This window comes from Sturnira hondurensis, unplaced genomic scaffold, assembly GCF_014824575.4.
Source record: "Sturnira hondurensis isolate 20B ecotype Veracruz unplaced genomic scaffold, ASM1482457v3 Scaffold0013994, whole genome shotgun sequence".
NCBI lineage: Eukaryota > Metazoa > Chordata > Mammalia > Chiroptera > Phyllostomidae > Sturnira > Sturnira hondurensis.
The window spans coordinates 988,111-1,009,531 of record NW_028086625.1 but is presented as its reverse complement, the minus strand read 5'-3'; the positions used below and the strand labels follow the sequence as shown (position 1 = coordinate 1,009,531).

The window sequence follows — 21,421 nt, the reverse complement described above, 5'->3', positions numbered from 1 at the left end:
ACTCTTGAGGTCACACAGAGAGGGTGGGCACTCCTCTGGTGACAAAGGTTGACATATGGCCATTGGTGAAGTCACCCAGACTGAGATGTGGGTACTACTGCACACTCACATATTTGACAGTGGGCATCCCTGGGGTCACATAGACTGGAGTTTTCACAACTGTATAGTCATAAACTTCGGGATATGGACCCTTAGGGGGTCACCAGATTGTGTTTTGAATACTTCAGGTGTCACACAGACATCACAGCTCCTGTGGTGACCCAGACTGTGTTGTAGATATCCCTGGGGTGATAATGACTGGGGTGTGGTAACCCCTCAGGTCGCAAAAACTGGGGGATGGACACCCATTGTTATTATATAAAGAATTGACAGCCCTGGCTGGTGTAGCTCAGTGGATGAGCGCGGACCTACGAGCCAAAGGATCGCAGTTCAATTCCCAGTCAGGGCACATGCCTGGGCTGCAGGCCAGTTCCCAGCAGGGGACTCACGAGAGGCAACCATACATTGATATTTCTCTCCTTCTCTCCTTCCCTTCCCCTCTAAAGATAAATAAATAAAATCTTTAAAAAAAAGAATGGACAAACATATGGTCAAATTAACTGGGCCATGTACACTTTTGGGGTGACACAGACTGGGTTATAGAGAGCATCGGGTCACACACTGGCAAATAAACATTTCTGTCATCACAGATCAGGGTGGAAACACTCCAGGAGTCACTCAGACTAAAGTAAGTATTCCACTGAGGACACTTGGTCTGAGGTATAAGTGCCTCTGTGGACAAACTGACTTTGGCATGGAAAGTTCTGAAGTCACGCAGAGGTAGGGACACTCCTGGAGTCACAAAGACTAGGGCATCCACAATAAGGGCCACACAGATGGAGAGGGGCACTACTGAGGTCAGAGATGGCCTGGACCAGCTGGTCCCTCGAGGACCACACACTCGGGGGTGTAGACACCACCAGGTCACACAGACGAGGAGTTAGACATTGTTTCTGTTGTAGTCACTTGCATGTATATAGATGCAAGATGTGTACAGATGGGGATGGAACAACTAGAGGCACAGCTTCAAGCGAGTACACTGGCGGGTCCCAAAGGCTGTGTTCGTATTTGTGCAAATTTAGATGTGAACACTCCTATGAAGACAGAGACTGGAGTGGGCACACTACCGGGGCCTCACAGACTGCAGTGTTGATACTGCTGAATTTGCATGGTATCGGGCGTGGGTGCTCCCATGGTCACAGAGCCTTTTTTTTGTCTTGCGTTCCTGTAGTCACAGTGAGCTGGGTGGGAAGGATCCTGGGTTAATACGCTGTGGCGTGCCCCCCAAACCGTAGGGTTACAGAGACTTGGTATGGGCCCTCCTAGGGTCACATGGTCAGGTGGAGAAACACCTAGGATCACAGACTAGGATGTGGACAAAGAATATTGAGTTTCTAAAAGTATGGGAGGGAGCTGCAGAAACCAGTTCTGCCGGAGTAGTTACCGAGTTTGTTGGCTCCTGTTTGCCAAACTGGAGAAATTCAAGACTGCAGTCAAGACACACTTCCTAATATTTCTTTAAGAGAACAGCTTTTAACATCAAACATTGTTCTGGGGAACACTTTGGCATTCGGTTAAACCTGTGGACCTCTTAACAGAATATTTTAAAAAGCACGCACATGCAAAAAGATACTCAAATACACAGGATGACTACGAAAATCAATGATAACAGTACTGAGGTTCCTCAAAAGGTTAAATAACTACCACATGACCCGGCAGTTCCGCTTCTGGATATTTACCCAAAGGAGATGAAATCACGATCTCAGAGAGGCATCTGCACCCTTATGTTCACTGCAACATCATTCAAAACAGACAAGATATGGAAACAACCTAAGTGTCTGTCAACAGATGGACACAGAAAATGTGGCGCAATGTGAAATGTGAAAGCTGCATGTATGCCAATCCTACTCCTAAGAACAGATTGGGAGGATGCATAGCCATAAAAAATGAACTGCCGTGTGTGGCAATATGAATGGATTTGAAGGTTAGGGTTAGGAAGATAAGTCAGATAGAGAAAGACAGATACAGTTGGACTTCGCTTATACGTGGAATCTAAAGAAAATGAACTCAGGGAAACAGACCAGATTGGTGGTTGCCACAGGTGAGGGTGGGATGGGAGAAAGAGGTGAATAGCCAAAAGGGACAAACTTCCAGCTATAAATAAGTCATGGGGATGTAATATATAGCAGGGTGACAATAGTTAATAATATTGTATTGTGTATTTGAAAGTTGCCAAACCAGTAGATTTTAAAAATTCCCAACAGGGCAGGGGGTGAGCAGGGTTGGGAATATAAGACAGAAAGCTGTACTTGAACAAGAATAAAAAAATTATTAAAAAAATAAATAAAAGCAATGTATTTGTAAGAAAAGGGGGCTACAGTTTAAATAAAGGCGACTTTTCAGAAAAAAAAAATAAATAAAGGCCCTGGCTGGTGTAGCTCAGTGGATTGAGCACAGGCCTGCGAACTAGAGGATCGCGGTTCAATTCCCAACCAGGGCACATGCCTGGGTTGCAGGCCAGTTCCCTGCAGGCCAACTCCCAGCAGGGGACGCACGAAAGGCAACCATACATTGATGTTTCTCTCCCTCTCTCCTTCCCCTCTAAAGATAAATAAATAAATAAAATCTTTAAAAAAACAAAATAAAAAAAATAAAAATTCTCAACAGATGAAAACATGTATAACTATGTGATCTAATGGATGTTAACTAAACTTATTGTGGTGATCACTTCACAATATACACACGTCAAATCAATGTGCTGTTATATAATATATAACTCATAACATATATAACATTATATAATAATATATATTATACAATATATAACTCATGTATTATATTTTAATGAAACTGGGAAAAATATGACCACCTGTAGTATAATGAAACAACACTGGGATGCAGTAATATAGGAATTTTTTATTATTAGATCAAATTTTAAGATCTTCCATGACTTCAAGTAGTGACAAACATGAACAATATCTCAAGATGCCTGCAACAACCCTACAATAAAAATGAACTTATTGGTATTGGTGGTAAAGTCACAGGCACTGGTTTTACAATCATGCTTTACTGCTAGAATTTTTATTTGGGAATAAAGCTACATTTCAATGATACTAGTGAAAATTAAGATGTAATCTTTTTTTCCATCAAGTTCATGGATACCCCTGACTTCTGTCCAGGTTAAGAACCCGAGACTATCGGGGGGTGGGAGGGTGGGCAGGGCTGGGAATATAAGACATAAAACTGTACTTGAACAAGAATTAAAAAAAAAAAAAAGAACCCCAGACTATGGGGTAAATTCCGGACATGGGACAGCCCTTGAAAGAGTTAGAGAAGAGGCAAGATTTCACAGAAAAACCCCTTCTCCAGTGGAAACAAACTTTCCTTGATGTTTCCTTCCTGGCTGTGTCCTTGGTGGTCGTTGCAGGTTCCCACTTGGAGCTTGTGTGCTGGATCCATCAGTGAGCTCATATTTGAAAAACAAGTTCATCAGTGCAAGTTCTGGCTCTCCTGATAGCAAACAGCTTCTGAGTTGTCTCACATTACCAGCTATTAAAAGGTCAAAGAAAAAGCTTTAAACAAAAATGTATTTTCCCACTTTTTGCTACTTAATCATGGTTCACTCGGCCCCTAATATTTTTGTGAAGTTTTTTTTCCCTACTTGTATTGTAAACAGGGACATACAGAAAAAAAAATGCACAAAACATATACATGTTCCACTTAATGAGTAATAATATAGGGTATTATTTCATGTAATTGTAGGATGTTCATTTTCATTGCCAATAATTCTCCACCACGAATATACCACAATTTAATGACCCATTCTACAGTTGATGGATCATTGGGCTGTTTCTAGTCTGGGGGTACTACAAATACTGCCAGCTAGGAACATCCCAGTACTCATTTCTAAGCCGCTGTCAGAAAGGGATGTCTTCTAACATGAGGTCCTGAGGATGACAAGCCCTCCAGCACTGCCGGGTTTGGCCCACTGTGCTACAGGTAAACTGGCCCCCCACTGCTCCCTCACACCCCAGGCCCAGTTCCACCTCAGGACCTTTGCATTTGCTATTTCTTCTCCCAAGAATGCTCTCCCCTACATAAATACATGAATTCCCTTCCTTGTTTCCTTCCAGTCTCTGCTCAAACATTACCTCTGTGAGGCCTTCTATTGACAACCCCTTTAAAATGTATATGCTGTCACCCCCAGAATTTCTGTAATTACCCTGCTTTATTTAAATTTTTTTCATGTGCAATATTACTTTACATATTAAGTATAACATATACATAGTGAAGTGCAAGCTCTAGGTGTGAGTACATACATGTGTGTGTGTTGGGGGGCAACGCCTGCATTCAGACTGTGTTATTGTTTATTACCTCTTTCCCAATCTAGAAGCTCTATGAAGGCCATGGGATTTATCTGTTTTCCCCACTTTACCTCTAAACCTAGAACAATGCCCAGCACACTGTATGCACTTAATAAATGCTTAGAGAATGCCTCAATATGTAATATGTAAAATGCTTAAAGCAGTTCCTGACATATAATGTCACATGCTCAGTAAAGGTTTGCTGACTGAAATCTTATCAGTTGATGTAAAAATGTCAAAGGTGAAAATTTTGCTAATCTTTTTCTTAAAGGTGTCCTTTTCTCAAACTCTTTGACAAAGAGGCAGATTTACCTTAATGTGTTAAGGTGAACAATTCATTTCACTGTCTTCCACCTACCCAAGAAAAAGAAAAGGGATTCAGATACTTGGCTAAGGTATTCCCATTCATTATTCTTGGTTTCACCCACTGATTTTTATAGCTACGGGGAGGCAGGGAAGAGAATTTTGACCCCCCAAACCATGTGATTTGGAGGCAGAAAGAGGAGTACGGGGAGGGGTCACTGTGGGTGCACAGAAAGGGCACTGTAGGCCCCGGGCCACATGTTTCCAGACCTCAGAGGCCAGCAGGGTGTGGCACTGCGGGGCAGCCAAGGGCTTGGGCAATGTGTCCATTGTGCTGATGGGGCAGTCCTGGGGGCGGGTCTCCTTGGCCAGCTGCCCCTTCTTCTTCAATGAGCATGCTTCCTGGTACGGTGGCGAGATGGGGGGCTGCGTGGGTGGAGTGTATTTGTACTCTGAGCCGTCCTCCAGCTGCAGGGACACACGGTAGGAAGATGGTAAGGACCTGGGAATTTGGGTAGCACCCCCAGTCTGCCTACTGTTGGCTGGGCACTCACGTCCAGTGGGTAGCTGCGGTCTGAATCATAGGAGCTCAGGTCCCCACAGGTCACGAATGGCACAATGATGCGGGAGGGACCATCTAATTGGTTGAAATCTGGATCTGACAAGCAGGGAGAAATAAGACAGGACAGGGCTGGGATGCCTGGGACCAGGCATAAGGCAGGCTGAAGCGTGGGTACCAAGGCCTCCCCACACATCCACCAGCTACTCTCATACTCCTCCACCGGAAACTCTACATTCGGTTCAAATCACCACTTCTAAAACACTGCCCCAACCCCCGACTTTTTTTGCACCACACACAAAAATATTTTTAAAAATCCTCACCAGAAGATATGTTTATTGATTTTAGAGAGAGACAAAAAGAGAAACATTGATCAGTTGCCTTCTATATGTGACCAGACCAGGGATTGAACCAGTGACCTAGGTCTGCGCCCTGACTGGGGATTGAACCCACAACCTTTTGGTGTACAGGATGACACTCCAACTGACTGAGTCATCTGACCAGGGAATCACACTGCACTTTTATGTCTACCTGCCTTTCTATATAGCCCGGACCTTGTCTCAATCCCGCTCGCTGCATGAGCGGGCAATGTACCTTTTCCTGCTAGGAGTCAGGTGAAAGAATCTCATGGGGCAAAATTACCACGTGGGTAAGGTTTTCACCTGGGGGAGTGACTGAATTTTCCTAGGTTATAATCTCCTTAGGTGGGTGTCTCTGCTTGGTGCAGAACTCAGGACCCTCCTTGGACAGAATTTCACCAGGTCCAAGTGTAGTTACCACGAGGGTACTGGGCTGAAGATCCTCCTGGGATATAATATCCATGTGGAGCAGAGGGCGAGGGTGAATTTCCACCAGGGGTGGGGCCGAGGAACCTCTAGGGACAGAATTCCCACAAGGAACAGTCTCTACCAGGGGTGGGGCTGAGAGCTCTCCAGAGGCATAAATCCCACAAGGGGGCGGAGTCTCCCTAGGGACAGGGCTCAGGGCTCTGGCTCTCACCGTATGAATGGTCCAGTAGGGGTTTGGTCAGGTCCGGCAGAAAGCCCTCGGGAGGGTCATAACCCTGACAGACAGCGAAGGCCTCTGTGGGTGAAAGGTGGAGTGAAGGCAGACTGTCACCTCTACCCAGGGGCTGGACAGGTCCCTGAGATTTGCACTGCCTGCCTGACCCTACTCCCCACTGACCAATACTGGAGTTGCGGCTGCTCCTAGGCTTGGCACAGAGCACACTGGAGAAGAACACACGCAGCTGGCTGTAGATCAGCGTCACGTCCCGGCCTCGGAAGATCTGCAGGGTGGCGGGGCAGAGGTAAAAGGCATGAGTGAGCATGACCCTCAGGGACCCGTCTCTGTCCCCCACCAGGTTTCCCAAGGCTTACCTTGGCTACAAAGCAGCCCCCAGGCTTCAAGACATGTGTAGCAATGTTCAAAGCCTGTGGGCAGGACAGATAGCTAAGGCTGAGGCGGAGGTCGCTGGAGGGTGATAAACTGAGGCAAGGGCAACCAAGGTTACTCACGGCTAGGAGGAGCTGGGCCTGCATATACTCATCAACATCATGGAGGCCAGTTACTGCGGCAAGAGGAACGGCATTAGGGGAGCCATCCAGTTCTAGCTATCTTCTTTTCCCAGAGAGGTTAGAAGGCTAAAAACATTTCCCAGGCTCTCTTACTGGTGAGGTTCTGCATGTGAATTATTACCTGTCAACTAGATGCATATTCTGAGCTTCTAATTCCTAGGAGCTCATTTTAATGCTCAAAACCACCTTATCTGCCACTCTCTTTATTATCATTTCTACCTCCAATCTAGACTTTTAACTCCAGACTCAGATCCGACTTGACATCTCAGACCTGACCTGTCCAAAACCAAACTCCTAAGCTTCCTGCTCAAATGCGCTCTTCCTACCATCTTTCTCATCTCGTCTGATCCCTCCAGTTGTTCAGGCCAAAAACCTTAGTTGCCTTTGACAACTTCCATTCTCTCCTCATGCCCACATTCAAGCTATTAGCAAATCCTCTTGGCTCTACTTTCAAAAGACCTCCTGAACCAACCCTATGCATCACTACTGTCATCAGTCACCTGGACTACTGCAGTGGCCTCCTCTTCCCCAGGCCCCTGGCTTCCACCCTTGCCTCTCACACTGCTCAGAGCAGCCAGAGGGATCCAGTCACAACTCAGAGACAGGGATGGCCCTTGGCTGCTCATAACCCTCTCACAGTTTTCTCTTGAGTTCCTACCTCAGTGAAAAAGCCCAACTTTTCACTGTGGCCTGTAAGGATCCACTCAAGGATCTGTGTCCTGTGACCTCACTGACCTTACCTCCTACCACTCTTCTCCTCACTCTGATCTTACCACATTGATCTCCACACTTGTGTTTACATGCCAAGTACCCTCCCACCTCGGGGCCTTTGCACAAGCTTGGCCCTTTGCTTGGATGGTTCTTCCTCCAGGCAGTCCTCTGGCTTACTCTCTCACTTTAGGTCTTTGTGCTAACACCTGTGAGGCCTTATACGTCCACTGTATTTAACATTCCAACAGGACTCCCCCTTTCCCCCTTCCATTGATTTCCCCATGGTACCTATCACCTTCTGATATGCTACAGCTCAATCATGCTTCTTTTCTAGCTGTTCCCACTAGAACACCAGCTCTATGAGGGAAGAGCTTAGTGGAATTTTATTCACAAATGTTTTCCCAACATGTACGACAGTGCCTGACACATGATAGGTGCTCAGTAAACATGTGTTGAATGGATGACTGACTAAAATGAATGGGCAGTAAGAGGGACTTGAGAGCTGCAGAGAGCATAGAGAGGAGATAAGAGAAGAGGGAAGGTAGGCAACAGACAAAATTGAAGTGGTAGAGAGTGAGGAGGGAGAAGACAGAGGCAGAGAGCAGGCAGCAAGGCAGGGAGAAGGTGCCAGATGTTGGGAACAGCTGACAGAGGAGGAGAGGTAGGGAGTCAAAGTGGGAAAGAAGCTGCCAACAAAACAGGAAATACAGAAAGGACACACGCAGGGTCCCCCACCTGGCCTCCCAACCCATGTTTACCATCGGGAGCCCCGTCGCACACCACTAGGTCTGCAGGACAGCCCTCAAAGTGCTGGATGATCTCCTTGGCAGTGGACAGCTATGGGAGAGAGGGTGAGTGAGTGGCCTCAAGGTCCCCCCATGCTGCAGCCTTCTAACCCCACCTGCCCATGGCCCTGCTGCAGGCCCTGGGTCACTCAAATGCTCAGGATTTGCCTAAGACCACACTCCGTTTGTGGGGATCCAGTCCTATAATTTGTTGCCATCTCTCTGGGATGACATTCTGCTGGCTCTGTTTCTCTGCCTCTCTGTTATATTCTTGGGTTCTCTCAGTCACTCCGTCTCTGAATCTTTCTCAGTCTGTTTCTCTGTCTCTTGCACTATCTGTAGCCCCTAGGTTGGGGTATCTTTGCCCAGGAAACACCTCAACATCCCCAGCCATGTTCTTACCTGGGTGATGTCGCCCTGGATCTGTAATACACCTGGTAGTGGAGCCATAGCCTGAAGGTCCACAGCCACCACATGGCCGGACCCCTGGCTCCTGTGGACAACATGGCCCATGTCAGCCCAGTTTTTACTTCTAGCCTGCCCTCCACCTAGCCTGCCCTCCTGGGCGCCCCCATCTGGGACTCCACACTCACCCAATCTTCTGGCTCAGCACTTGGCTCCAACTGCCTGGGGCTGCACACAGGTCAACTGCCCGTGTCACGCCTGAGCACACACAGGAAGGTGTAGTGTCAGTTGCACTCACCTCTCCAATCTGGGAACTCTGCAAAGTTCATTGCTCTCCCCAGGGGAAGCACCCACATCTATCTGCTGCCCAGGGGGCCAACTCCTCTTGAGTATCTGTACATCTTCTTGCCTGGCCCCTTGCCCCACAGACCCGTCCCCCAAATCAGCCCACCCACTACAGGTTGCTTTGCAGACCTAGCTCATTTGTCTGTTCCCTGTGCCTGCCCCATCCCCTAGGGACTTGCCAGCCAGGTAGGGACCTTGGAAGAGTTGGAATTCCTCATTGAGTTGTAGCAGCTTGAAGGCACTGCGGGCACGCCAGCCATTCTCCTTGGCCAGGCGGTAGTAGACATCCCGCTTGTCCTTCGACGTCCGTCCCATCTCACACACTGTTTGCCCAGGGACCTGCCAACAGTAAGCTGATGCCACCCTGTATCAGTAACTGGGTGAGTGGGCCACCACCTACCTCTGCAGGGCAGCCCAAAACACACAAACCAAGTTGGGCTCACCTGACTCTCATGAGGGCTCACTCAGCAGATCGGAAGACTGGAGCGCAGTCACTGACCAAACTCACATAGCCTGAAGAACCCCAGCACTGAATTCTCAGGCTCCACCACTCACCCCACAGAGCCCATTACTCACCCCAAAGATCCCCCAACCCAACACTTATCTCACAGATGACGCATTACTGTCAAAATTCACTGTCACCCACACTCTGTATAATAAACTCTGTGACTCTATCAACCCTTCTCTGCCCATCTTATTCCCATTAACATCTCACTGTTTCCCCAGCTGTCCTCATTGCCCCTAGATTCATATATCCCTATTAGCTCCCCCATTAATCCCTTGCTTTCATCCTCATTATCTCAATACTACCTCATTGTACTCCCCACCCCCTTAATCTCTCTCTCCCTACCCCATTCCCCATTAATTCCTGAAATGATTAGGTCCCCAGTAATTCCTTTATTACTACAATGTTATCAACACCCATTAATGCCTAGTGGATCATGGCCTATTAGCTTCCCATTAAGCTCTCAATTACAATGATTTATCAGCCCCCTATGAACTCAGCCCTCCAATGAATCCTTCCTAGATCACACCATTAGTGCCCTGAAATTCCTTCATTATCACACACTCAGGTTACTTCTGAGTGATCAGTTTCCCATTCTCCCTTCACTGCCCACCTGGACTCCCAATAATTACTTGATGATCACACCCCAAAACCTTACTATTATCCTTTCTTTGCTCACTGTTAGCATTAATTCCTCGATGCCCATACCATGATCACCCATTAAAAGCCTTTGACTATGGCCCTGGCTGGTGTAGCTCAGTGGATTGAGCACAGGCCTGTGAACCACAGGATCCCGGTTGGATTCCCAGTCAGGGCCCATGCCTGGGTCGCAGGGCAGTTCCCAGCAGGGGGTGCACGAGAGGGAACCATACATTGATATTTCTCTCCCTCTCTCCTTCCCTTCCCATCTAAAGATAAATAAATAAAATCTTTAAAAAAAAAGCCTTTGACTACATGTCTTCCACCTCTCACTCTCACTTCTTTGATCACTATCTCCATTAGTTCCTTGATCATGACCCTCCACTGGCCTCTACTACTCCCTCCATAACCTCATCATTATTCTTTTCATTACTATGCCTACCACTCTTCATTAACCTATTGAAATCATACCTCCACCAACCCCTCAGGGATCACATCCCCATCTGCCTCGCATCATTTTTTAGTTCCCACTCTACCACCCCCTCATTCATCAGTGAACATACCCCACTAGTCCCCATGATCATGTTGATCATTAGCCCCTACTGATTCCTCTATGAAGCCCTAGCAGACCTCCGTACACTCATGCAGCACCCCCCTCCATTAACAGCCCTCTGGCCATACCCTCGATACCTCCTCGACCTTAATTCAACGGATCATGTCTCTTTTGGGGCCTTCAGAGCACCCTCAATGCGGCTCCACTGGACCCCTGCCACTCCCAACCTCCCCCCTCAGCCCACCCCGCAATAGTGGTCCCGTTCTAAACACAAACGTTGGGTCTGCAGCCTCCCTGGTGTCAGCCGCCCAGACTACGTAGCTCTTTCCTCTTTCCTTCACCCGCGGGACAGTGCAGTCGTGCCTCCACTGTTTTGGCCTGGACCCACGTCCTCCGAGCACCTGGGCCTACCTTAGTTTTCGGAGTGGGGAGAAGAGGAATTAAGGAGGCCGGTCAGCCAGCAGCCGGAGCCGCGTAAAGAGCGCAAACTGGTGAGAAATCTGAGCGCTTCAGTTTCCGTTCTTAGCTGATCCGAATGCCTTATTGCACACACCTAAGGGCTACTGCAGTGTGGCAAGTCTATCCTCGTGGAACACCAAGGGTGGCGCGAGATATAGACCCGACCGGAACTTAGAGCATTAGTCCAGTCCGCTAATATCGACTTCGCTGGGCTGGAGAACTGCGCTTCCCAGCATGCAACCGGCGCGACCAAAGCGCGCGCGGAGGTGGGGGGGGGACTCGTGCATGCGTAGTTGAAACGTTGCGAGGCGCGAAAACGGGCTCTGCTTTTTTTGTCCCCCATTTACGGTTGTGTAGAGGTACTTCCCCGCTCCTCCCTTCTAGCGGAGATCGGTTCGTTGATCTTATAGACTACATTTCCCAAAATGCAATGAGAACGACAGCGCCCGTTCATTTTAGGCGTGCAGCGAAGTGAAATTACCGCTGGAGTCTTGAACGTGAGAGGAAGGAATGTGGGTTAAAGTGCATCCCACACTAGGCTGCAATTTTGAATTTCACTTCCCCAAAATGATATTGCTGCCCGAACTGTACCATTTTAGAACTTCAGTTTGTCCATCTATGAAATGGGGATAATAAGTACTACAGATTTCAGAGTTATTTGGAGCAATAAATATGGGCTCACGTAAGAAACATCCAAGCCGGTAGAAGATTTTGAGTTTGAGTCACACTGACAACATACTGGGGAGGAGAATCTCAAATGCTCCTGAGGATAAGAGTTTTGCAGCTTCTTTTATGCATTTGATATTAAGGAGAAAATGTACATGGAAGATTGGAGAAAGCAAGGCGGGGATTGGTACAGGATAGTTAGGATTATGTGCTCTCTTGAGGGTTAATATCCTTTTTGAAGGGTATTACTTCTGATATTTCAAAGGTGTGTTAAATTAGATGCACAAGAACAATGGACAGGGCTGGCTTAAAACTTTCACTAAGAAAGTTAAAGGTCTGGCCCAGGCCAGTATGGCTCAGTGGATTGAGCACCGGCCTGAGAACTGAAAGACTGCTGGTTGGATTCCCAGTTGGGCCCCCAATAGGGATTTGTAACGGGGTCCAAAAGAGCTTGGAGATGATCAGCTCCACACCACAGGGCCACACCTGCCTGGCCTGCAGCAGTTGTGGCCAATTGTGAGAGGAGCAAGAAATGAGGCTGCAGGAGAAGATTGGCACTGGGATTTAAACGGAGGCATGGCAGCTATTTGGGGGCTCTCTCTTTGGGAGTCTGTGTCTCTTTCGTGGACCACGTGGCTTTGGTGTCTTGGTTGGGACCACGAGGCTTTGGAAGTGCTCCCTTTTGCCATGCAGAGGGTGCTGGGAGGACTGTGAGCGTTTATGGAGAACTTTAGTTTGTATTATTTCAAATAAATAATTCCTTTCCCTTTCACTGATCTCTGGTATTAAGAGACATGTTTCCTCAGGCAGCGGGCAAAATGAACTCAGTCCTGGGCCTCCCCAGAAAAAGGGGTGGTCTTTTATATAGTTCAGCCCGCCCCCGCCCCTGTTTGTTCTGTAACATTACCCATGGCCCTAGGCATTATCAGGCCCTGGGGGAAGCTAAAACTGTTAAGTTTCAGAACTTGCTCCTGCCCGCGCAGCTAGAAAGGGGCAGAACTGGGAAAGCTGTCGCTGTTAACCGCTTTGCTCTGTGGCTCCCTCCCCTGAAGGCTGCTGAGTTTTAATGAAAAGCAGGGGTCTGCTTGGAAGAACTGACAAGAACCCAAACTGACTTTAAAGAGACTCAACAGGATTCCAATTGTCACCCAAAGATCTGCTTTCTTGAACCATCAAAAGCCTTAAATGACCCCGAGGAAGGGCCCTACTGATATGAACTAATAAAGTATTATTTTCCCTGACACAGCCTCAGTACCTAGGTCAAGCTTAAATGTATCTGTTACTTCCAAAGCAAGTTTCCCACCCCCAACACCAGATTTCACTTTCCTTTTATTTTTCCTCCTACGAGCATATGTTGAGCACCTGCTATTTTCAGTGCCTTGCAATTTAGCTGAGCTATGGGGTGCAGAGTTGGATGAGCGTTAGTGCATGCCCTAGAAGAGTTCACTTGGCAGAAATAAACAAAATAATGATGATAATATGATACTCGATAAGTGGCATTTATGGAGCACAGGCTGTATACCTGGTGGCCCTGTGCTGGACAATGTTGGAGGGTGGGGAAGGCCCTGGGAGAGAAGGGGAGGGTAGGAAGGGGAAGAGAGTGATCAAAGCAGAAAGCTGTTACCCAGAGGTGGTGGGTGGGGATATGTGTTTCATTGTCCAAGTACACTAGTTCCTTGGACAGGGCACTTCAGATTTTTCTTGAAATCTAGACAGCTGCCTAACTCCCTGCCCCCCTTAGCCATCCGGGCCAAGGCCTCTGCTGACAGGTGTCTCTTTCCTTGGCCTGCCTGTAGCATAGATGTGTAATGGCTGTGGGAGGAGGAGGAGTATCAGAGGAGAGAGATATCGGAGTAGGTCAGGATAAACAGGGGAGTGTGTGTGTGTGTGTGTGTACATAACCCAAATGCATCTCATCTGCCTGTACATGTTCTTGGCCACAAACATACATATGGGAACTCCACATGTATCTTCCTATGTAACTTACCCAGTTGTGTCTTGTGTCTATGGCTGTCCAATTCATGTTTCCTTTTTGGTATCTGTGTGTTGGTACTGTCTGCTTGGGCAACTCATCTACACCAGGCTCTGTGTGTGTGTGTTCTTTGAATGTTTATGTGTCTGCTTTGTAATGCTTATGGGTGATTAGTGTGTTCATCTGTCTCTTCTGTGTGTCTCACTATGTATGTGTCTTTCTTCTCTGTTGTCAGCTGTGTGAACTTGATAGGGGACTCAAGAGCTGGAAAATTTTGGTTTAAGGTAAAAAGTTATAAATCTGGGAAGTAATGTATATGTTAAAGCTTTTGTTTCAGAACCTACAGATAGGTCCTGTCCTGGCTCTTGGGAAAACAGCTGACCTCCTGGGGCACTACTAAAGGTTACTGCCTGGGGACCAGTGGAGGCATCCGGGCCTTTGTGTTCCAGGGAGAGACAGATGACCACGTGCCCCTGGGGACAGCTATCTGCCCAGGACAGGAATGTTGCAGCCTCTTTCACCCAATCCTCCCTGAATCTCAAAGCCCTCACCCAACCTTGTTTATTCCCCATTATAAAAAGTCTGGCCTGGAAAGAGAAGACAAGATGGTCTGTTGGGGTATGAACCCGCCATCTTCTCAGATGGCCGGCCATCTGAATAAAGCGCCCATAAAAAATCAATCACTGTCATTGCTTATTGGGTTTGGTAGTGACAAGCAGCCCGAATGCTGGTGTCTTCTGGTTTCAAAATCAGATTTGTTTGTGTATTTTGTGTGAAGCTGTGAGCCTGTGTGTGATTTGCCTTTCTCTTGAGTGTGGCTCTGAGTTCATGGGTGATGATGTCCATGAATCTAAAGTGGCTCCAGGTGAGCCTATCCTTGTGCCACTCTATGCTCTCTGGGTGTGGTCTAAGGCTGTGGGTGATGATGTCTGTAAGACTAAGTCACTCCATGTGGCTGTATGTGACTACTGTGGGCCTGGGCTCTCCGTGTGCAGTCTATGTGTATTCATATCTGTCAGTGTGTATTCTGTGTATGTGGCTGTGAGTCTACATGCAATTTTGTGTCTCTGGTCCTGGCAGGGTAGCTCAGTGGGTTGGAGCACTGTCTCCAGGGTTGTGGGTTCAGTCCCTGGTTAGGGCACATATAACAAGCAATCACAAATGCATGGATGGGTGGAACAAAAAAAAAATCCATTTTCTCTTTTTTAAATAAATTTTAAACATTTTTTTAAAAGTTTGTACCTCTGTGGGTGATGGGTGTCTGCCTCCATCGCTGAGCCCCTGGATGGAACTGTCATCCCTGAGTGTGGGGGAGCCTCTCTCCCGCAGTGTTGAAGTAAATGCCCTATCTCTTGCCCTCCTCCAACTGCAGGTGGGGTGGAGGCATCTAAGTTAACTTTGAATCCCAGCCAGCCCTTGGCTTTTCTGGGAATTCTGTGTTTCCTGTGGGGGATGGAGGAGTGGGTGGAGGGGCCCAGACAGAGGCCTCTTGTCCACTTGGGCCTCAAGCAGCCCAGTAGATTTGGGCCAGAACCCCAAGTCCATCTGACCTGATTCCCTGCAGGAGACGCATACTTTGCCTCAGAGAGACAGGCTGTTACATACCTGGATGGAAGTGGACTGGATTCCCCTCCCTGCCCCCACCCCCACTCCCCGTATAAGACAGACGGACAGTGGAGCTCCTCGGTTGGGGTGTGAACAGGCCCCACCCAATGCCAGAAGCAGAAGGAGGGAAACTGAGTTATAATTAAAATGTCTTTGCAGAAAACAAAAACAAAAACAAAACAAAACCCGCAGGTCAGATGGGGCCCGGGCTGCTAGTCCCTGAGCAAGCACCTCAGCCGCTAAATGGCCGCTGGGCGGGATGGGCCTGGCAGGGGCCAGTGGGCCAGAGCTCCGTGGTTCTGGGGTTCCCCAGCCTTAGTCTGAATTCTGCCACTTAAGGAGCTAAGTGGAGCAAGGAGGTGAGGGGGGGTGCTGGCCGTGGTGGGGGGTTTGGAGACCCCAAGGCACAAGTGGAAGTCCCGGGAGGGGGTGTTGAGGGATTTCTGGAGATCTTTTTAGCACTAGTGGAGAATTGAATGCGAGGGGGAGTCCTTTGGTACCTTGCACTCAGGGAGTGAATTTAGGATTGGGTGGGAGTCCTCAGAGGGTGCTCACGGCTGAGGATGGAGCTCCATGAGAGTCCCCCGCGTCCCAGGAAGGGAATTAAGGGCTTGGGGGAGGGGGTCTCCTGGAGGCAGTTTTAGCAATGATGGGGGCCTGGAACGGGGGTTTCTGGGCTACCGCATTTACAAGGAAGTGAGCTCTGGGATTGAGTTTTTTTCAGAGACATTCCACCCAGAAGACAGAGACTGTAGGCTGGCCCAGGGATCAAACAGACACCCCTCTCACTCCGGGAATGCATCAAGTCCTGGAGGAGGCTTCTGATGAAAGTCTCAGAGACAGCTTATCCTCCGGAGGGGAAATTAGGGCTCAGGCCGGATTCCTGAGACACCCCAAGTCCAGGAAGGATCTCAAGTCTGGAAGTGTACACAGCTACTTCTGCCAAAAGGAATTTAAAACTTGACAGGGGACCTAGAAAATACCCTTAGTCCCTAAAGGGGATTAGGGGGACCCAGGGGATTCCTGGATCACTTCTGTCCCTGGAGGGGGGCTCAGTTGGGGAATTGTCTCTGACTTGTAGTAAGGATATTCAGGACTATGGCAGATAGAGTTTGCAGTGTCAGGGCTGGGGTCTCCAAGCATGTCCCCACCCCTCGCCCAGTTGATAGATTGACAGTTTGCATCAGCTCTGGGCTTGACTTGGGGCCTAGGAGGGAAGGAAAGGGGGTGGGGGGAATTATGAAAGGTGGAGCAGTCTGCCAACAGGTGTACCAGCAAGGAGTGGGGCCTGGCAACATGGTGAGGGTGGAGGGAATTGGTGTGGTGTGGGGGGCGGGCAGTGTGCCGACCTGGAAGACCTGGGAAGGAAAGAGGCAGCAAAGACAGAGTGAGTCTAGGGTCTGGGAGAAGAGTCCATCGCAGCTCCAAATGGCATCTTATCTGCTGTGGGGCTGGTCTCTCTCTTCATTTCTGTCTCTCTGTTCTATTTGTCTCTTCATGTCTCTCTGAGTAACTGTTGTTTTTATCCTTCTGATACACTTTCTCTCTTCCATCTCTTCCTCTCCGAGCCTCTCACTCACCTTTGATTCTTTCCACTTATCTCTGTCATCCCTCTGTTCCTGTTCCCCTCACCTCATCTCTGTTTGTGTTTCTCTACCTGTCTTTATCTGAACCTCTACCCCTTCATCTAGCTCTTCCACTTTGTAGGCCCCCTGCTCCATCTCTGACCTCTGCCCCATTTCTCTGCCCACAGAATGGAACCGCAAGATCCAGAGATGAATGGAGCCCTACTTGCAGGTGCTGTGGGGTGAGTCAGGGCCCAAGAGGTTGAGGTCAGGGGATGAGGATTACACCCTCTCATCAGCCCCAATTTCTCTGCCCTCTCCAGCTACAGGGAGGAATGCCAGGGCTCTCTGCCCATCCATAGTCCTGCTCCTGGGAGGAAGCCAACCCAGTTCATGGATGTGAGTGCACAGGATCTGTCCCAATTGCACCTTGTCCAGCTCATCTCCTTCCCTACCCTTCCCCCTCCCTGGCTACTACTTCTCCCCAGGTGCTCCTCATCTCTAGCTACTCCCCTCCCCAGTTGTTTTTCTTTTTGCTTTACCCTCTTCTGTTCCTCCCCAGTTATAGATGCTCCCCTCCAAAATTTCCCCTAGTTTTTCCCTTCCTGGCTCTCTCTTTCCCAGTTTCTTCCCATCTTCAACTCCTTTTCTTTGCTAATTTCTTGGTTTCTCCTCTGGTCCTTCCTTGGGCTCCTTCCTGCCCCAGTCTTTCCTAGGCCCCAGCATTGGTCTCCTTACCTGGCCTCCCACCCCATTAGTGCCTGGACCTTGTTCCTTACCCACAGAAGACAGTGTTCAACCTCAGCAATGCTATCCATGGACAGCGGCATCCTGGGGTTGGCCTATGCCATGGCCCACATAGGGGTCCTCTTGTTCTTGTGAGTCCTGGGTGGCCTGGGGGACAGGGGTGTTTGGGAGCAGGCAGAAGGTCTGGGGGCAAAGTCTGAATTGTGACATCTGCCTCAGGGCCCTGTTGTTGTGCATTGCTCTTCTGTCTTCATACTCCATCTCCTGCTGACCTGTGCTGGTGTTGTGAGTCCCAGAGCTCAACTCAGACCCCTCAGACTCACTCCCCTCATGTAAGACCCCAGATTTCAACCTAAATCCCAGACTCTGGACATACTACCCTGACTCTGGATCCTGGACCCAGGGCCCCAGACCCAACACTTAAATTCCTGCAGTCTAGACCCCAGACTGCGCCCTGGACCTCAGACCTCATCTGGGCTCCCAGACCCTCAATTTCCAATCCTCAACCCTCACCCATTAGTCTGGCCATAAATTCTGTTGTTCAGACTCATTCCACCTCCAGACCACTACATTTCACCTCTAACCCCCACCACTTAGTTTCTAGCCACCCCCAACCATGGAAGCTAGCTGTACAACCCCAAGACTCAGTTCTCAGAACCCAGCTTCCAAGTTCCCAATGCCCCAGATCTCAGACTTCACCTCCACCATGGTCTCAGACTATGTATATATAATTCGTTCCCAAGACCCCCACTATCCACCTCTAGCCCACCTCCAGCCCACCTCCAACCTTCACCCTGGCCACAGTTCCTGGCCACGGATCCCACCTCACAGATTCTACCCCCCAAGCACAATCCTAACTGCTTAACCCGCATCCCCAGCCCCCATCAATCAGGCCTAATTACTTCAAGTCCCAACTCCCCAGTCCCTAGACCCTCTGACCCTGACCTCAATCCTGGTCTGGCTTCCTGGACCCACAACCTATTCCTTCCTGTCCCCTGCCTTTCTACAAGTGTCTGATCCTAGGAGTAGCTGGGACAGAAGGCACTGGGGCTTGTGGGGAAGGTGGTGGTGACTATAGTTGTCTGTCCGCACAATGTTGGGGAGAGGACTCTGGGAGATGGGGGTCACCTTGGGGGAAGGGGGTGGAGGAAGGTGGGCTTCCCTGGCTAGGCTGGGGAAAATGGGGTAGGGAGACAAGGTGAATCCTTTTGCTTATATCTCCCTCTTCCTGCACCAGCCATATGGCTGGTTCACACCCCTTGGCTCTGGTTCATAGGCCATTGATCACCTGTCAGGTCTGGCTGCTGTCTTCAACTCTGTCTCCCAGATGTTCTATTTTGAGACTGTTGGGCAGTCCACTTTGGTCAGACTGTGATTCCTGTGTGACTGTTGCTCTGACTATAGGAGTCCAGTAGACCATGTGTGTTGATTTCTGTGAATGTTATTCTGGCTGATTCCATCTGGTGGCTGATACGTCCAGTGTGCTCTGATGCTGGGCATGTGACAACTCACCAGTAGCTCTAAACTCTATCTGTGGGTTTGCCTTTTTGACTGTTGTATTGGCAGGTTCTCTGATCAGCTGTATGAGAGCCAACTACAACTGTGTCTGTATACTGTGATTCCAACCATGTGTGTTTGACATTTGTTTACTTTTTCTGTCTGGAAGATTCTGTTTGATTCTGGGTCCATCAGGCTGGCTGAATCTGTCTCTTTATAAGTGTGTGGTCACTGTCTCCAGTGGTGTGTGTGTGTGCGTGTGTGCTGTGTACTGTCATGCCAGCCATATATATATATATATATATATATATATATATATATATATATGATTTGTTCCAACTGTATGTGCCAGTAGGTTCCATCTATGTGATGATAGAAATTTAGTGACCATTGTTCTGGCAAATTCTCCCTGGCTGTGTGTGTGATCCTCAACTATGACTATACATGTCCTCTGTATTGTTCCAACCATGTATGTTTGATTATTGTTCTGAATATGCATCTACATAACTGCATTTTTTATTCTGGATCCATATGCTGGCTGAATCTGTTCAGTCATTTGTATATGATGGTTGATTCTATGTGTCTTGTTGGATTTGTGGTTTGATTCTGAGACCATCCAGGTAGGTGACAGTTTATGTGCCCAGCAGTGTCTAATTATAATTAGTTCCCACTGTATGTATGGCCAATGATGCTTTGTTGATTTATTCCTGTGTAATTGTGTGTATGAGACAGAAAGAGAGTGTGTGCATGCCTGGAACATAGTAGGCACTCAATAAAAATTTTTTGAACAAACGAGCAGTTGTTCAGCTGATTCTGTATTAAATATCTTGCCTGGGCATCTCCCTCCAATATCTGTATAGGTCTCTCTCTTTCTTTCGGCTTGCTTTCAATGTTGTGGCCAGCGGGCTGATTCATACGACCTCTATTTCTGTCTTTGGCCATGTGGCCAAATGGGCCCAGCTCCTTTCAGGTGTTCAACAAACTTTGAGCTGGTTAAACAACCACACATGTGTGTTTCTGAGTCTTTGTCTGACTCTGCATCATTGCCTGCCTGCCAGCCAGACTGTTGTTCATCAGACAGTTGTTCTACCTGTCAGACACCAGGGTCATGGCTCACTCTTTGCCTGGTACCTTGTATTGGATTATTTGAGTCTGATTGACTTGCGGTGTTGTTTTACCATCAGGTTGTACATCCATTTGTGAATCTGACATCATAGTTTTGTCTAGCTGTGCATATGTTCTCAAATGTATTTCTCTGACAGTATCTGACTGATAGTCTGATAATCAGTCTGGCTACTTCTGTAACTTTTGTTGTGCCATCACTGTAACCACATCTCATTCTTGACGAGAAATTTCCTCCTTATCATCATTGTCAGAGTGTTAATCATCCTGCCACTGGCCCTCATGAGATACTTGGGTAAGAAGCTTCCTGAGTTGATCACTAGATAGTGGGGTTAGAGAAGGGGAGACAGATTGAGAGAATACCCATTTTCAAGGGCTGTTCCACAGCAGGGGAGAGCTTGTTTGATGTGTTTTTTTAAAAAAGATTTTATTTATTCATCCTTAGAGAGGGGGGAGGAGGGAGAAAGAGGAGAGAAACATCAATGTGTGGCTGCCTCCTGGGCGCCTCCCACTAGGGACCTGGCCCACAACCCAGGCATGTTGCCCTGACCAGGAATTGAACTCGTGACGCCTTGGTTTGCAGCCTGGCATTCAGTTCAGTGAGCTATACTAGCCAGGGCTAATGTGGGTTTTTTAAAAAAGATTTTATTTATTTATTTTAGAGAGATGGGGAAGGGAGGGAGAAAGAGAGGGAGTGAAACATCAATGTGTGGTTGCCTCTAGCACACCCCATACTGGAATGTGGCCTGCAACTCAGGCATGTGCTCTGACTTGGAATCAGACCGGCAATGTTTTGGTTCACAGGCCTGTGCTCAGTCCACTGAGCTATACCAGCCAGGGCCTGATGTGGGTTTTAACAGATAGATAGGAGTTTGCTCTGGAGGGGAGGCTGGTCCAGGTAGAAGTAAAAGCTTATGCAAAGGTGTGGCATAATTGGGGTAAGGGGTCTTGAAGGCCAGACTGGGGGTTTAATATTTGCTGTAGGGGGTTCCCTTGGATTTTT

The 21,421-nt window shown here is 48.3% G+C and overlaps 1 protein-coding gene across 3 annotated transcripts; it reads right to left on the bottom strand.

Annotated features, from left to right (window-relative positions):
* Positions 1-3,319: 3,319 nt before the first annotated feature.
* On the bottom strand, positions 3,320-11,483 carry FTSJ1 (FtsJ RNA 2'-O-methyltransferase 1). 3 transcript variants are annotated; one of them, XM_037062407.1, is made up of 13 exons: positions 11,197-11,483; positions 9,283-9,441; positions 8,932-9,001; positions 8,741-8,831; positions 8,312-8,390; positions 6,783-6,835; positions 6,645-6,698; positions 6,451-6,553; positions 6,265-6,348; positions 5,261-5,364; positions 4,977-5,174; positions 4,716-4,757; positions 3,320-3,588 (listed from the first exon to the last, which is right to left on the bottom strand). In XM_037062407.1, exons 2-12 carry the CDS (start codon positions 9,401-9,403, stop codon positions 4,725-4,727), a joined length of 990 nt encoding a protein of 329 aa, XP_036918302.1. In that variant the 5' UTR covers positions 9,404-9,441; positions 11,197-11,483; the 3' UTR covers positions 3,320-3,588; positions 4,716-4,724. The 3 variants fall into 3 exon arrangements, with proteins under 3 accessions (XP_036918302.1, XP_036918304.1, XP_036918301.1); XM_037062409.1 differs by having other exon boundaries at positions 5,261-5,358; XM_037062406.1 differs by having other exon boundaries at positions 6,645-6,835.
* Positions 11,484-21,421: the final 9,938 nt, after the last annotated feature.